The sequence below is a fragment of the Microcaecilia unicolor genome, chromosome 1, assembly GCF_901765095.1.
Source record: "Microcaecilia unicolor chromosome 1, aMicUni1.1, whole genome shotgun sequence".
In the NCBI taxonomy this organism is placed as follows: Eukaryota; Metazoa; Chordata; class Amphibia; order Gymnophiona; family Siphonopidae; genus Microcaecilia; species Microcaecilia unicolor.
The window spans coordinates 41,339,163-41,355,541 of NC_044031.1; the positions used below are offsets into that span (position 1 = coordinate 41,339,163).

Consider the following 16,379-nt stretch of genomic DNA (forward strand, 5'->3'; position numbering starts at 1 on the left):
CGCCTCTCCAGGGGTGGCAGTGAGATCCGGTTGGACCCTCCAGCTCCTTTCTAAGTGGGCCTTGAATTCCTCTGACGTTCTCCACTCTCCAAATCCTGAAGACATTTCCTAACTTTTCTCTAGGAATGGTGAGTAATCTTTGAGTACCTTCCACAGTCACCACCAGATTTGCTGGAAACCACATGCCCACTCAGGCCTTTATTCTGTAGTACTTTTTTGTATTGAAGTTCCTTTCATTTCTGCAGATTCTTGATAACTCAGATCTGGAAATATCCACATATTTGCATTGTCACAGTGACATACTGTGAGTTGTCTTGCTTTCCTTAGGAAAACCAAGGGTTTCCACAAAAAAAGTCCATAAGGAAAACATAGGATTGGAAGAACACTAAGTTACCAAGATAAATACAACAGAGGTAGTTTATTCTTCTTCCAAAATATACAAGTCCCCAGCTAGGTGTCCTTAACACAGGCCGCGTTGTTCTGCTTTACAGCCTTCACCAGGAGAACACTGCTAAATCTTCTCAAAAGCTTAAATTCTTCTCAATAAAGGAAATGATTCTAATAACTTCTCTTGGCGTGTCGTGAGAAGAACTGGGATCGAATATTCAGGAAGGAAAGAAGGTCTCTTCTCAGAAAAGGAGGTTCTATGCAATCAGCATAATTTCTAACTGCTAAAAGCACGTTGTTGCCCAAGGAGTTAGAAGCCATTCTGTGACTACAACCATGTCTCGGTAATAAAATATTTGCCCCCGCATCAACCTTCATGGAGAGTAATCTCCTTTTAATACAATAGACATTTGAATTTATATCTCGGGGCCTGGTTATTTCTTTGTCATTGCAATACTGGCTAACTATAACTAGCGCACAAAAAATGCTAGAAACCTAACCTGTAAGCTTAACTCATACTGATGGGCGTCCAGTGGAAAAACAGGCTGTTAGTCCATAGGCATCGTCATTGTTTTTTTCTTTTTATCTTTGCTCATGCTGGTGATGCAGATTATAAAAATCATTTGCTCGTGCTGGTGACGCAAATCATAAAAGTCATAAAATAGTGCCCAGTCGTGCTGTTCAGTATCAACTGTTCAGTGCTTGCACGTTCTCAACTTGCTGTAACTAGCACCAGAGAATTCACCAATCACATATCTACAACTATTTATACCTCTGCCTGTGATCGTCTTGGCTTTAAATACAGATACAGTTGGGATGGAGATTTGAACATCTTGAGCCCTTTGTTTATAGCTGCAAAACTTTCTTCTTTTAATTCCAGCCACGTTCCTCTTTTCCCCCTTCCCCTGTCCCTATCCATTTACAAAATCCTGTATTCTCCAATCCTTGACTCATCACTTTCTCTTAGTGGTCTTGCTTACAGATAGTGGGTATTGAGCAGTTGCACTTTTTATTTACTCTAGTTCTACTCAGTTTGCCTTGCTGAATTGTTTTAAGCATTTAACAAATAGAAATAAAAACAGACCAGTAAGACTCTTGAATTGCTGAAATTTAGCTGAATTTTCTCCAGCTTCATGAGAGAAATTAACTGCATTCCCTTATTACAGTGTTTCTAGATTTTTTTTTTCAGACCTCTGGTTGTAATTTGAGGCCAGTTTTCAAAACTGTATTTTGTTGCAGTTGGTTTATACTTTGACCCCTGGGCTTAGCAAAATTCTGAAAGGAGAAGGTAAACATGTCTTCCCATTTGAAAAATGTCAACAGAAAACTACCTAGAGAGAGTCGCACCTTCTTCGGATACTTTGTTTTCAGGTGAAATGTGCCTACTTCTGAAAAAGCAGAAGTAGGAGCATTCTTGCATCCCACCTCCCCCAATTCTTCTCCCAGGAATGTCTTTGAGAAAATATAAGTGAAAGTATACGCATTGTGGAATGGTTTACATACTTTTCTCTAAGGACAAGCAGGCTGTTGTAGTCTTACAGCTGGGTGACATCATCCGACTGAGCCCAGTGCAGATGCTGACTAGCAAGTTCTAGCATCCCACTGCGCATGCGCTGGTGCCTTTCCCCCCAATGCATGAGCACAGATTCCTCGGTCTTCATTTTTCCACAGAGCAGGGAAGACGCATCATTGTGTTCTCTTCTGAGTGCGTATTTTCTTGTTCACAGTGCCTTCCCGTGCGGGTATTTACGTACTTTTACTGGCTCACTGTGTGAACAATTTTCTAGTAGCCCTTTTATCTGGCTAGATAGCTATTTCTTCAGGTAAATGGTATACCTTTTGATTCTTTGTTGTGTGGCCTTTCCAAAATCATCTTATATTTCCATAAAAAAATTTGAATGATATGGTGCTGAGCGCCTAGGTTATTATTCATGCACCTAGTGCCGGAAGTGATATCTGTCAGCAGGTGGTGGATAGGACATTTAGCATGCATGTGTATCCTACCACAAAGACTCTGGCAAGCTGGTGAGCTGATAGGTTGCAGGACATCAGAGTACCATGGGACTGATTGAGATAGTGAGCTGTGGGGCTACTGCAGGACTGGTGTAAGGTTGAGAGAAGCAGACCAAAAGCAGCAAGAGACACTAGGTAGGTCGGTCAGAGAGAAGAGAAAGGAATTATAGTGTTGGCTGGGGCTGGGGCTGAAGCCTGGAAAAAGGGGTAGGAATGACCAGGACAAGAGTGGCTGGGGTTGGGCTGGACTGGGATGGTATCTAAAGAGCTTCCAGGGAACTTAGCAGGTATCAGCTAATGCCTTTTATAATAACAAAAGAGAATATAGCTTGGATGCATTCTTCATAAATGTTGACGGTATGTTATACTGAAAATGGTGTATCAAATCATCGTGTTCACACAATTTGATTTGCTTTCAATATCTGCTAATTCTGATCATGTCCAATAATATGAGAACATTTGTCTTCATAATATTATAGCTGGGAAGTTTTGAGGTTCCTCCTTTCAAATTTGAGGTGGTGGCTACAGGAGTATGGTTTTGATGGCTTTCGATTTGATGGTGTCACATCCATGTTGTATCACCACCATGGTATTGGTAAGTTTATCTGTCTAATTTGCTATGTCTCTTAAGGTAATGGTTCTTAAGCCAGTCTGGTTTTCAGGATGTGGCATCTTTCTCATGCATATTCATTCCTACAAAATTTATTATAAAAATTTTTTTTCAAAATAATCGTCATTTACATAAACAACACTCTCATTCACACACATTCCTTACATACCACAAAAATACACTTGAATATACAAACTATGAACAATTAAGTCCATGAAAGAATCACTTGTCCATGTTATAAACGATCCACCTTTACATTCCTTTAATAAGTCTTCAATAAATCTTCTTTATATTAATCCAACGATCAATCCCATCATATGATTAATCGTGTCTTAGTAGATCCTTCAATGTACTCCAAATGAAAAAATTTTGACCAGTCCAAAAGATGAAAAAACTTGTCTATTCCAGATAATATTGACCAGTCCAAAAGGTGAAAAGCTTAACCAGTACACATGGAAACTTAACTGCTCCACACCACTTCTTATGTCAATCTCTCTTCAAGAGCATACCCTCCATCCAGTCTCAACACTGGCCGTGTTTCAATATCCTTCTTCAGGAGACCTGAAACAGCTTCACATCATTGTCTAGTACGCCAAGACAGTTCCCCTTACTGCCTGCATCGACTTTCACATTCACATTCTGTTTGTGAAAATTTTTATAATAAATTTTGTAGTAGTCATTTGAGATTATATTCATGCTGTTTTGACTTACTAGAATTTAATTTAACCCTTGTATTGGAATTGAGTGTGCATATTCATTAGGGATATTCTAAAAAGCAGACTGGTTGGGGGTCTCCCAAGGGTTGGATTTAAAACCACTCTTTTAAGGAATGCCTGTAATACAACAAAATTATATTTATTGAACTCTGCATTTTTATCTCCTTGTTCAGCAGTTCAACTTGCTTTGAGCATTCACAGATTGTCCAAAGTCTTTTTGTTTGACCTCTCTGTTTAGTATATTTGCAGCATTTAGAAGCCCAATACCCTTAAAATGCAGTTATAGCCTGAGTTTTTAATATTCATCCACATTAAAAAGAGTTTATAGACTTGTCAAAGCCAGCAAGAAATTTGAAGAATATAAATTAAATTTAACAGTGTTAACAATTGTTACTTTAGTTTACAGACTGCTTAAAAATTGCAGGTTTCCTGTTACAGGTTGCCATTTGAAATGAAAACATTTTAGTATTTTTTTTGTACAGATATGAAAGAGACCTTGTATATTTTGTAGGGTCAGGATTCTCGGGTGATTACAATGAATATTTTGGTCTGCAAGTAGATGAAGACTCGGTGGTTTATCTCATGTTGGCGAATCACATGATACATACTTTTTATCCTGACTGCATAACGATTGCTGAGGTAATGAAAAGAGTCTGGCCTTTTATTTTTAGTTATACAGTTTTATTTTTGTTCTGCATGTGAAAAATAATGAGGAACAAAGCAAGATGGTGGACACATGTTAGATATGTCCTCCAATGCTGTTAATTTCTTGCACTGACTTTACTTTAGAATAATCAAGAGAAGAGGTAGGCCAATCTTTGCTTGCTCCTAATTCACTGAATGAGCCTGTGATATTCTTCATTTTATTATGAGGCCATGACAAGCAAGTTCTTGATTCTTGAATAGGGATCAAACCAAATATATATGTGATGCTAAGATAACACAATGTAGTGGGCATGTCTGAGGGGTAGACATACTGAGAAATGATTCAAGAAAAGAGTGGGGAAATATTTGACAGTTGAGTTTTAATAGAAAACATGAAGTTAGGAATTTTGGATGCAGACTGGATGGACTGTACAGGTCTTTATCTGCTGCCATCTACTATGTTACTATGACCTCTCATTTCCATAGCATGGATATTGGGCTTTCAAGAATGTATAGCAAACTAGGTTGCACAGGTATCACATGATTGTGTTGTCTGATAGGCTGCAGTGGTAGAATTTATTAGCAGTTGGGTTTATTTAGCAGACTGCAAGCTCTGTAATAACTAGGTCCGAATGGAAATTAAAAGCACTTATGTAGTTGTGTTTGGGAGGTTAGAAGCTTTTGAGCACTTGCCGCACTACTATTGCTGGGTAGTTGGATTATTACATTGCCTTGTGGTTGGACGTGGGAAGGTAAGTGCCAAAGGTGAGGTGAGGGATCCTGTATGTACTTCTGTCCAAGATGGAGTACAAAGGAAGAGACAAAGAACAGTATTTTTGAAATGAGTTCCGGATTATATCCTTAAGTGTATAGACAGAATAAGTGGAGAGATTTGATGGGTTTGTGTTTAGTACTACGTTTTTCAGCAAGCACATGCCGGGAAGGTATAGCCTGAGTGTAGAACATGGGATTCTAGGACCTAAGTGACATATTGCTTGTTTGAGACATTCCAAATTGACTTTCTGCATAATTAAAAAATATTCCGCAGCCTGGTGCAATGGTATTAAGTCACCTAGACTACTGCAATGCAATCTGTGCCAGATGCAAAGAACTAATCATTAAGAAACTCCAAACTGCTCAAAACACCGCAGCCAGACTCGTATTTGGAAAAATGAAATTCGAAAGCGCCAAACCCTTACGAGAAAAACTGCATTGGCTCCCAGTCAAAGAACGAATTGCGTTCAAAATCTGCACCCTGGTTCATAAAATTATTCACGGTGAGGCCCCGGGATACATGGCCGACCTCCTAGACCTACCAACCAGAAATACAAAAAGGTCAACACGCACATACCTAAATCTCCACAACCCAAGCTGCAAAGGACTAAAATATAAATCAACCTCTGCATCCAGCTTCTCCTACATAAGCACGCAACTATGGAACGCACTACCAAACGGCATGAAAACAATGCACGACCTAGCAAACTTCCGGAAATCATTAAAAAAACAACTTGTTCAAAAAGGCATACCATAACGATCCAACTTAAACACCTGAGCCCTGCAACACAAGGAAACCTATACCAGAACTGGACAAAACTTGATGATCTAATTTACTCTGTCACTCATGAACTGTAACGCAATACCACTCTGTATTTCTCATACCGGAATTGGCGATCGCCATCACGGTACTATGTAAGCCACATTGAGCCTGCAAATAGGTGGGAAAATGTGGGATACAAATGCAATAAATAAATAAATAAAATATTATTCCACATATTTCAGAAACCTAAAGTCATAAAATGTTTTATGTATTTTCCTTTGTTAGGATGTTTCAGGAATGCCAGCTTTGTGTTGCCTTATAGAGCAGGGAGGAGCTGGGTTTGATTATCGCTTGGCCATGGCAGTGCCTGACAAATGGATTCAGGTAAGAAAAAAAAGATAAATGTGCTCTGTTTCAAAATCTGTTGTTCCTAAATTTATTTCTGAAGGAAAGGTATTGGCACAAAATTGGTGTTAAGCAGAGGTAACGTGTGCTAATTTTAACACATTGGCATGCTACAAAATGCACTAAAAATCTGTTTGTATTTTTTACTTTGATTGTAGTATGAAACTTTACTTCACCTCAGAGGCTGGATTTGAGTTGTAACTTCTATTAAAGAAATTATAAAAACTAAAAACCAACCTGTTCAAAGAGGCATACCCTAAAGATCCAACCTAAATGCCTGAACCCTGCAACACAACGAAGCCCAAACCATAGTGGATATAACTAAACTCTACCTCCTCTTTATGATCCCCAAATGTTTGTCACACATGAACTCTGCCCTACTACAACTTCACTCTGTATTTTGTTCATACCTGAATTGGCGACTGCCTGACGGTATTATGTAAGCCACATTGATCCTGCAAAAGGTGGGAAAATATTGGATACAAATGTAACAAACAAATATGGAATTAAAAAATATAAGACCCTGTTTACTAAGCTGCACTGTAGGCATGTTAAAAAATTAGCACTTGCTAATGCTAGTGATACCCATATATTCTTATGGGTGTCTTTAGCGTTAACTCATTCTAATTTTTAGCATGTCTATGGCACAGCTTAGTAAACAGGGCCCATATCTACTAACGGAGATCCCAAGGTTGCAGATACCTGAGCACGAGATTCCCAATTTTAGGGACCAGCTCACTAGACACCTGGGTTATGCTTACGCTCTAACCCAGTGGTTCTCAACCTTTCTTCTGTTGTGACACACCTGACGGACATTCTTCATGTATGTGACACACCGAACACTATAAAATTCACACTGAACAAATCATGTCTAAATATTTTCATCGTTTAACTGTAAGTTTAGTATGCATTTGCCTACCTCATATCAAAAAAGCTTGTACACAAGACGTCAGTCCCCTGATTTCTCACTTGCCATTCAAAGTATATATTCACATTCTAGTGTCACCTCAGTAACAGCAACACAAAATCCCTCCAGTGCCAGATACTGTGAAGCAACACAAAAACCAGCAAATATGCTACTTACAAGCTATGTAACAAACAGAAACTGTGGACAAGCAGACCTGCAACATTTTCAGTTCAGGCTGGAGGCATCAGTTATTATTAGGGTAGTGGGGAAACAGAAATAGAGGCTAGTTACAGGGATTTCAAGAACTTGATGCTCAATATTGCAGACATCAATGGTTGTAAAGGAAACAGGCTTTCTGTCTACACCAGTTTTTTGTTTTTTTTTATGACACACTTCCCACCTCTTGGGGATTCACCAGTGTATCCTGACATACTTATTGAGAACCACTGCTGTAACCCAGTCACTCCTTCACCATTACCCCCCTTCACTATGTCCCCCATATCCTAAGCCCATCCATCTACCTACCCAATGGCTATGTGAGTTAAACTAGACTTCCATATCCTAATCATTTTAAGTTAAAACGGAAGTAACTTTAAGGTTTGTTTGTTTATTTATTACATTTGTATCCCACATTCCCCCACCTATTTGCAGGCTCAATGTGGCTTACATAGATTTGATAACATTGTCATTTCTGGATATCAGATCGGTTACAGTTAGTAATGTGTAGCGATTGGGAAATGAAAAAGAAGAAGGAAGAGAGTGATTTAGGGTAGTTATAGAAGGTAAGCGATCATAATTGGTTGACTTCCATTTTAATAAGTCTTTCTTTTGATTTAATTACAGTTTTAATTGTTGTGCAGTCTGATGAGCACTTGGACGACTTTACCTGATCCTGTTTTTCTTATGACCAAGGCACAAAAAGGTGCCCGAACTGACCAGATGACCTCCCCTTACTCCCCCAGTGGTCACTAACCCCCTTCCAACCTCAAAAAAAAAAAACCTTTAAAAATATTTTGTGCCAGCCTGTATGCCAACCTCAGATGTCATACTCTGGTCCTTCACAGCAGTATGCAGGTCCCTGGAGCAGTTTTAGTGAGTGCAGTGCACTTCAGGCAGGCGGACCCAGGCCCTTCCCTCCCTGCCTGTTACACTTGTGGTGGTAAATGTGAGCCCTTCAAAACCCACCACAAACCCACTGTACCCACATCTAGGTGCCCCCCCCTTCACCCGTAAGGGCTATGGAAGTGGTGTACAGTTGTGGGTAGTGAGTTTTGGGGGGCTCAGCACACAAGGTAAGGGAGCTATGTACCTGGAAGCAATTTATGAAGTCCACTGAAGTTCCCCCTAGGGTGTCCGGTTGGTGTCCTGGCACTACGAATGCTGGCTCCTCCCACGACCAAAGGGCTTGCATTTGGTCGTTTCTGAAATGGGCGTCCTTGGTTTCCATTATCGTGGAAAATCGGAAACGACCAAGTCTAGGGACGACCATCTCTAAGGACGACCTAAATTTCAAGATTTGGGTGTCCCCGACCGTATTACCGAAATGAAAGATGGACGTCTATCTTGTTTCGATAATACGGGTTTCCCTGCCCCTCCATCGGGACGTTTTGCAAGGACGTCCTCAGCAAAATTTGGGCGTCCCTTTCGATTATGCCCCTCTTTGTGTATTAATAAAGGCAGCTTGTTCTTCATAAGGTCTGCTTCTCTTTTGTGTAATTCTTTCTTTACAGGATAATGCGGATTATACATTTCTTGAGTAAGTGTTGTGTTGATCAGTGATGGAAGATCCTACCTTAATGAATTTTGAACTGTATTTTTAGACTGTATATTTTTTCTCATTTTGCTAAGGGGTAAAAACTACTATAAGGTATTATATAAAATTAAAGCTTAAAAAATATTTCCAGAATTTACTGAAACAGAAGTACCTTGAGATTTTGTAACACATGCAATTATACTTTTTTTTTTTTTTTTTGCATTTGTTTTTATAGATTCTTAAAGAACTAAAAGATGAAGACTGGAACATGGGGAACATAGTGCATACACTCACCAATAGGCGATATAATGAAAAATGTATTGCATATGCAGAAAGCCATGACCAGGTTAGCAATCGGCTTAATGAATATTCTTTTGTAAAATATATTTTAATAAGGCTAGTGTTAATACTGAGTTTCAACAAGCTGTTAAAACATGCATTTAATTCAACATTTATCTAGTGATGAAAACAAAGCTACATTAAAATAAAGAAAACTAATGTCCAGTGGCAAACTGATTCACAAAATTGTGGTGTCCCGTAACACAGAGAAGGAGCAAGTAAGTGGATCTTCCTTGGAGCTGGGGGTATCCCTTCAATCTGTTGACAAGACATTTGAATTGAAGCAGTTGGCTCTGAAGTACTGGAGCTGGTGGTGATAGCCTATCTTTGTTTCTCTGAAATTTCTAATTCTCCCTTCTGAGCATGTGCTCCAGCAGGTTCAGAGCCTGACGGCATTCCTTAGTCTTGAATTCATTCCCCTGCTCTCTGGGTCGGGAGAATCAATCTGGGATGACCCCTCGCTTGATTTTCAGAAAGATGCCTCTCTGGTGAGCATCTGGAGAAGTATAGCTAGAATAGAAGGCATTTGCAGGGGTGTGGTGCACAGTTAAGTGTTTTTTTTTTCCAGGGAGATTGGATAAACTTGGAGGTTCTGCAGAAGAGAGAACAAGGCTCAAATGACAAATGTGAAAGTTCAAGTTTCTCTTTGAAAAATACTGGGCTTTCTAATATAGAAAATATCCCTGTTATCCCTTGCTAGACTGAGATACTAGAAAATGTTGCTTCTAAATTTTCTTGATCTTTGGCTCCTTTGGAATTACTCATTGTACGTGTGGGACATGTTAATTGTTTTCCTCTAATCACATTTTACAGATTGAATGTTTTTACCACATGGATGATATCCAGCCAAACCTATGTTAAAATAGGGTTGAGTATACACCTATGAAGAAATCAATGTCCCATAGGTTATATCATCATATACGTACAGCAAGGGCTATTCTGGGCAATGTTTTAAAAGTATTTAAGTTCATATGTTTTATTTGAATAAAGTAAAACACAAATCATCATATCCACTGATGACTTCAGTGACTTCTTCAACAGTAAACTGACTAGCCTATATTGCCAATTTTAAGCACTTTTATGTTGATACAGGATCCTGTGTTTGTAAAGATCTTTTCTCATTATGATCACTATGCCTTTTAACTGATGGAGTATCACAATGGCACCTTAGTTAGCCTATTTGGCTGTTTTTGAAAAGTATTAAGTTCAATTTTGGCTTCATATTTATAGTGTTCAATAAATATGGGGCCAAAATACGGAAGTGTTCCATTTATAATAAATGTTTTATATGGGCAGATACCATGGCCTTTTCGAATGATTTCATGTATTGGTTAAACCAACAAGATGTTAGTCTGCAGTTTTCTAAGAGACACATGAAAAGCACATTTCTTTTTTTTTTTTTAATATATATTACTATCAAAATTATGTACAGATTTCCAGATTCCTATATATTGGAACAAGGGGGGAAAGCATGCAGTCCTGTGTGTGTGTTTGGTGGGTGGGGGAAGAATTGGTGGCTATATGTGTACATATTCCTCTGCATGTGCATTTATTGGTATGTGTTTGTTTTCATGCATATGTGTGCTTTTTGTGTGACCTGAACAAATGATGAGAGGGTAGGGCTGTTTATGAGAAAACATAAGTGTTGCCATACTGGGACAGACCGAAGGTCCATCAAGCCCAGTATCCTGTTTCCAACAGTGGCCAATCGAGGTCACAACTACCTGGTAAGAATACCAAAAGACTACAAAAGGCTAAAAGAAGACTATCAGGCTTATTTTCGAAAGTGATTGCCGGCCATTTCCCGACATAAATCGGGAGATAGCCGGCGATTTCTTAAAAGCGTCAAAATCGGTATAATCGAAACCGGCGTTTTTGACAGCATCGCCACTTTCCCGTCGCTTCGCCGACGAAAGTTCAAGGAGGCGTGTCGGCAGCAGCTTAGCGATGGCGGGGCATGGGCGTGGCTACCAGATGGCCGGCTTTCGCGGATAATGGGGGGAAAAAAGCGGTGTTAAGCAGTATTTCGCCGGGTTTACTTGGTCCTTTTAGTTTCATGACCAAGTACTACTACTACTACTACTATTTAGCATTTCTATAGCGCTACAAGGCGAACGCAGCGCTGCACAAACATAGGTGCCCAACTGACCAGATGACCACCGGAAGGAATCAGGGATGACCTCCCTGTACTCCCCCAGTGGTCACCAACCCCCTCCCACCCTAAAAAACACAATTATAAACATATTTTGCCAGCCTCAAATGCCGTACCCACCTACATAACAGCAGAATGTGTTCTATCCTCTGACAGCCTTTCCCTGGTTGTGATGTGGCTCTCGGCTGAGTGTGACACCTTTTCTGTTAGGTGCACTGCAGAGTCACATCAGCAATGCATTGTGGTAGGTGTAGGGTAGTGGGCTCTACTCCCATGGTGCTTTTCCCCCTGCTAACTGGGTCAGAGTGTGCCCTGTTTTGTTTCCGATAGTCCATGAGGTAGTGGCCATTTTTGTAAGCCAGTTTTAGATCCCTTTCATGTGTTACCCACGTTAGAGAACTTAGTTATTACCTTGAATGTTGCTGAAAGAGGGCATTGTACACCATTGTGCCAGCTCTGACCTACTGCTAATCTCAGTACCAGGGAGACCACGCCAGTGGGGCACAACCTCTGATCTGCAATTAACTGTGAGTAAACGTGCTTATTCAAATAAAGGACTTTTTCAAAGAGATAAGTCTTCAGGTGTCAACTGGTGTGCCAAGGTTATACAGCAGCAACAAGTCCTAGAGGCCTGCGTGTATGCAGGTCCCTGGAGCACTGTTAGTGGGTACTGCAGTGCACTTAAGGCAGACGTACCCATGCACACCCCCCCCCCCTACCTGTAACACTTGTGCTGGTAATGGGAGCCCTCCAAAACCCACTGTACCCAAATGTAGTTGCCCCCTTCACCCCTAAGAGCTACGGTAGTGTTGTACATTTGTGGGTTGGGGGGTTGGGGGGCTCAGCACCCAAATTAAGGGAGCTATGCATGTGGGAGTGTTTTCTGAAGTCCACCACACTGACCCCTAGGGTGCCCAGTTGGTGTCCTGGCATGTGAGGGGGACCAGTGCACTACAAATGCTGGCTCCTCCCATGACCAAATACCTTGGATGTCACTGGGTTGGAGATCGCCGGCATTTTTTTCCATTATCGCTGAAAAATAAAACCGGCCATCTCAACCCTGGCAAACTCTGGCATTTGGCCGGGCTAAACCGTATTATTGAAAAAACTAGTAAAAAAGGCCCGTTTCTGGAACGAATGAAACGGGCACTAGCAAGGTTTTCCTGGGAGTGTGTATGTTTGAGAGAGAGAGCCAGAGCGAATGTGCGGGTGTGTGACAGAGTGAGACTGTCTGTGTGACAGTGTGTGTGTATGAGAATGAGAGTGTGTGACAGGGCCCCCTCCCCTGTTCCTAATGCCCCTCACCCCGTTCCTTCCCCTTTTCCTCCTCCTTCCCACACTTTGGGTTCCTTAAGGCTTTCAAAAGTCTATGTACCCCCGTGGCCCTAATGCCCAGTATCCGGATACCCCACCGCTTTCCTTCTCACCCCTCCCCCAAGATGTAATACTTTCACGTACTTCATTTAAAAAAAAAAAAGTGTCCTATCTACCCTGTGTACAAATGCCCGGCATTCAGATTGTGTTCCTCTCGTAAATTTTCATTTCTTTCATTCATTCAGAACTTGCCCCCCCCCCCCCCCCCCCCCCCCAAACACTTTTGGTTCCTTCAGTCTTTTAAAACTCTCCTATGTACCCTGTGTGCTAATGGCCAGCATTTAGATTGTTCCCAAATGTTCATGTTTTTCAGTGGTTCAGAACTCCCCCCTCCCCCCATTTAACACTTTTGGTTCCTTCAGTCTTTTAAAACTCTCCTATCAACCCTGTGTCCTAATGGCCAGCACTCAGATTGTTTTGCTTTGCCAAATTGTCTGTCACTGATGTCACTGAGGTCAGAGCATGCCTGCCTAGCAGACCACTTCCGGCAGGCATGGTCCCAAGCACATCCTGTTGGAGGTGAGAATTATTATATAGGAAAGATGGCCGGCTATCTTTTTCGATAATACGGTTCCGGCCAGCTGTAGCGCCGCCACCAAAATAGATCGCCGGCGACGTTCAATTATGCCCCTCCACGCTACTTATCCTAAAAATAAGCAGTGAATTTTTCCAGTCCATCTTAATAATGGCTTATAGACTTTTTTCTTTTAGGAAATTATCAAAACTTTTTTAAACATTGCTAAGCTAACAGCTTTTTACCACATTCTCTGTCAGCAAATTCCAAAATTTAATTACACGTTGAGTGAAGAAATATTTTTCCGATTTTATTTTAAATTTACTATTTAACAGCTTCATTGCAAGCCCCCCAATCCTTGTATTTTTTTTTTGGAAAGAGTAAACAATCAATTTACGTCCACCCCACTCGGCAATTGTTCTATTGTGGCTAATCAGTGATACTCTTGACACCATTGTGATAAGCCTAGAAAATTATGGCAGATAAAGACCGTATGGCCCATCCAGTCTGCCAATCCCTACTGTTTGTCCCATTCTTTCTTTGAATTCTGATAGTCTTGGTCTTCACTACCTCCACCAGGAGGTGGTTCCACGCATCCACCGCCCTTTCCATAAAGAAGTATTTCCTTAGACTACATTTGAGTCCATCCCCTTTCACCTTCATCCTATGCCCCCTCTTTCCAAAGCTTATTTTAATTGAAAGAGGCTTGCCTCCTGTGTATTTATGCCACAGAGGTATTTAAATATCGTATCTCCCCTCTTCTACTTTTCTTCCAGGGTGTACGTTTTGAGATCTTTAAGTCTGTCCCCATATGACAAAGACCACAGATCATTTTGGTATCCACCCTGTGGACCGACTTCATTTTGTTTATTTATTTTGAAGGTACGGTAACAGTACTCCAAAAGAGGTTTCATCAGAAACTATACCTACATGATGCAAAGTTCCACATTAGGAGTCACCACCTGGGAAAAGGATCTAGGTGTTATCAATATGTTGAAATGCTCTGCTCAGTGTGCAGTGGTGGACAAGAAATCAAATAGAATGTTGGAAGTCATTAGGAAGGGAATGGAAAAGAAAACATAATATTTTAATGCTTTTGTATCACTCCATGGTGTGACTGCACCTCAAATATTACGTGCAGTTCTGGTCACCGCATCTCAAAGATATAGCGGAATTAGAAAACGTACAGAGAAGGTCGATAAAAGGGATGGAATGACTCTCCTATGAGGAAAGGCTAAAGAGGCTAGGGTTCTTCAGCTTAGAGAAGAAACAACTGAGGGGACATATGATAGAGGTCTATAAAATTGAGTGGACTGGAACAGGTAGACGTGAATCACTACTGTTCCCAAAAGTACAAGGACTAGGAGGCAAGCAGTGAAGATACTAAGTGCATTTAGAACAAATCGGAGAAAATATTCTTCACTCAACATATACTTAATTCTGCCAGAGAGTGTGGTAAATACAGTTGGCCTAACAGAGTTTTAAAAAAGGTTTGGGCAAGTTCTTAAAAGTCAACAAACCATTGTTAAAGTGGACTGTTGGGCTTGATGGACCTTTGGTCTGTTCCTTTCTATGCACCTGAGCATCATTCTGGCCTAATCAGATCTCGGGCTGTGCCCCAATTGATATAGTCATGGAAAGAGGAGCTTCTGGGTAGATCAACATGACACTCTTCAGTGTAATGTCTCTTTCTGCCTCTAGCCCAGACCACAGAGGATTAGACCAAAAGCTGAACATTTCAAATACTGCCTGAGTTCTATTTGCATGCAGTGCCTCCATTGTATGCAAATAGATCTCAAGCATATTCATTGGGGAAACCCTGAAAACCCAACCTAGAGAGAGCTGAAGTTGGATACCCCTGCTTTGAAGGAAGAAGTTCATAATCAGAATAGATTATTTGGAACCCAAACAGAGTCTGCTCATAATGAACTTCTGTTACTCACAGGTCTGAGAGAAACTCCAATTTAGAATTCTCCATCCCCTATATCTGTTCTGTTCTCTAAAGTCTCAAAGCTGTATGTTGTGACCCTTGTCTACAAACCCAAGCTGAAACACCACGCAGATCGAATTCTAAAACTGTCTGCTCCATTAGGTCCCCATTGTAATTCCATATCAGCCTGCATTAGAATTTTTGTGCTACCTGTATGTCGTGCATTAGAAGAGAAACATGTGTTTGGATCTTACCATAAAGATATCCAGAAATGGGCGGTGTTAAAATCAAGAAAATATCACAATAACATTTTTGTTAGGTGCTTCTTTAAAAAAAAATAAAATAAAATTTAGTACTAATGAAACAGTGGCAATGTTTTTTATTAAGCCATTTTGTTGTTTCTGAAGGCCTTGGTTGGAGATAAGACACTTGCATTTTGGCTGATGGATGCAGAAATGTATTCAAACATGAGCGTTATGTCCCCCCTTACTCATGTTATTGATCGTGGAATTCAACTTCATAAAATGTTGCGTCTCATAACTCATGCATTGGGGGGTGAAGGCTATCTTAACTTCATGGGTAAGTACTACTGGACAGCCTGATTTTCTGTTCATACTAGATGTACATTGAATTCGAAAAAATAATCGTATGTTGTAGTACTTGTCAAAATACTAAATTCTCAACTTTGATACTATTTTATATAATTCAATATATGGCATAAAGAAGTTGGGGTGTAGTGGGGAGGTTCTGGATATTTGTTGCACACAGTGGGGGGAGAAATTGGATAGTGAAGGGTGTTTTTCTGCTTTGCATTTGTGATGTAGGAGCAAAAGGTATTTGCCTCCTGGTAACCCATTATTGAAATTCATAGGGTCTGTTCTAGACATGACTCAAACAAAAAAAACATTTTCTGCTACAAGAAAGGACCATAAATCTAGTATCCATAGTGAAAGAAAATTGTAAAAGGTCAGCAGATGGAGAATGTTTGGCTGCATGTCCTCAACAGTTATGTAACTCTCTTTTGGCTTGTCTGCATATGTTAGAAAATCACAACACAACTTCACACCAGCTGTGTAATGCTAGTGTGGGACACTCAC

At 40.5% G+C, this 16,379-nt stretch overlaps 1 protein-coding gene across 1 annotated transcript in view; it reads left to right on the top strand.

The window, feature by feature from the left end:
• Positions 1 to 16,379, top strand: part of LOC115465564 (1,4-alpha-glucan-branching enzyme-like) — a 120,761-nt gene that overhangs the window by 76,966 nt on the left and 27,416 nt on the right. Inside the window, exons 8-12 of the mRNA XM_030196120.1 lie at positions 2,880 to 2,995; positions 4,238 to 4,365; positions 6,194 to 6,292; positions 9,209 to 9,319; positions 15,690 to 15,861. Coding sequence (XP_030051980.1) covers positions 2,880 to 2,995; positions 4,238 to 4,365; positions 6,194 to 6,292; positions 9,209 to 9,319; positions 15,690 to 15,861 — 626 coding nt within the window. The remainder of the gene's footprint in view (positions 1 to 2,879; positions 2,996 to 4,237; positions 4,366 to 6,193; positions 6,293 to 9,208; positions 9,320 to 15,689; positions 15,862 to 16,379) is intronic.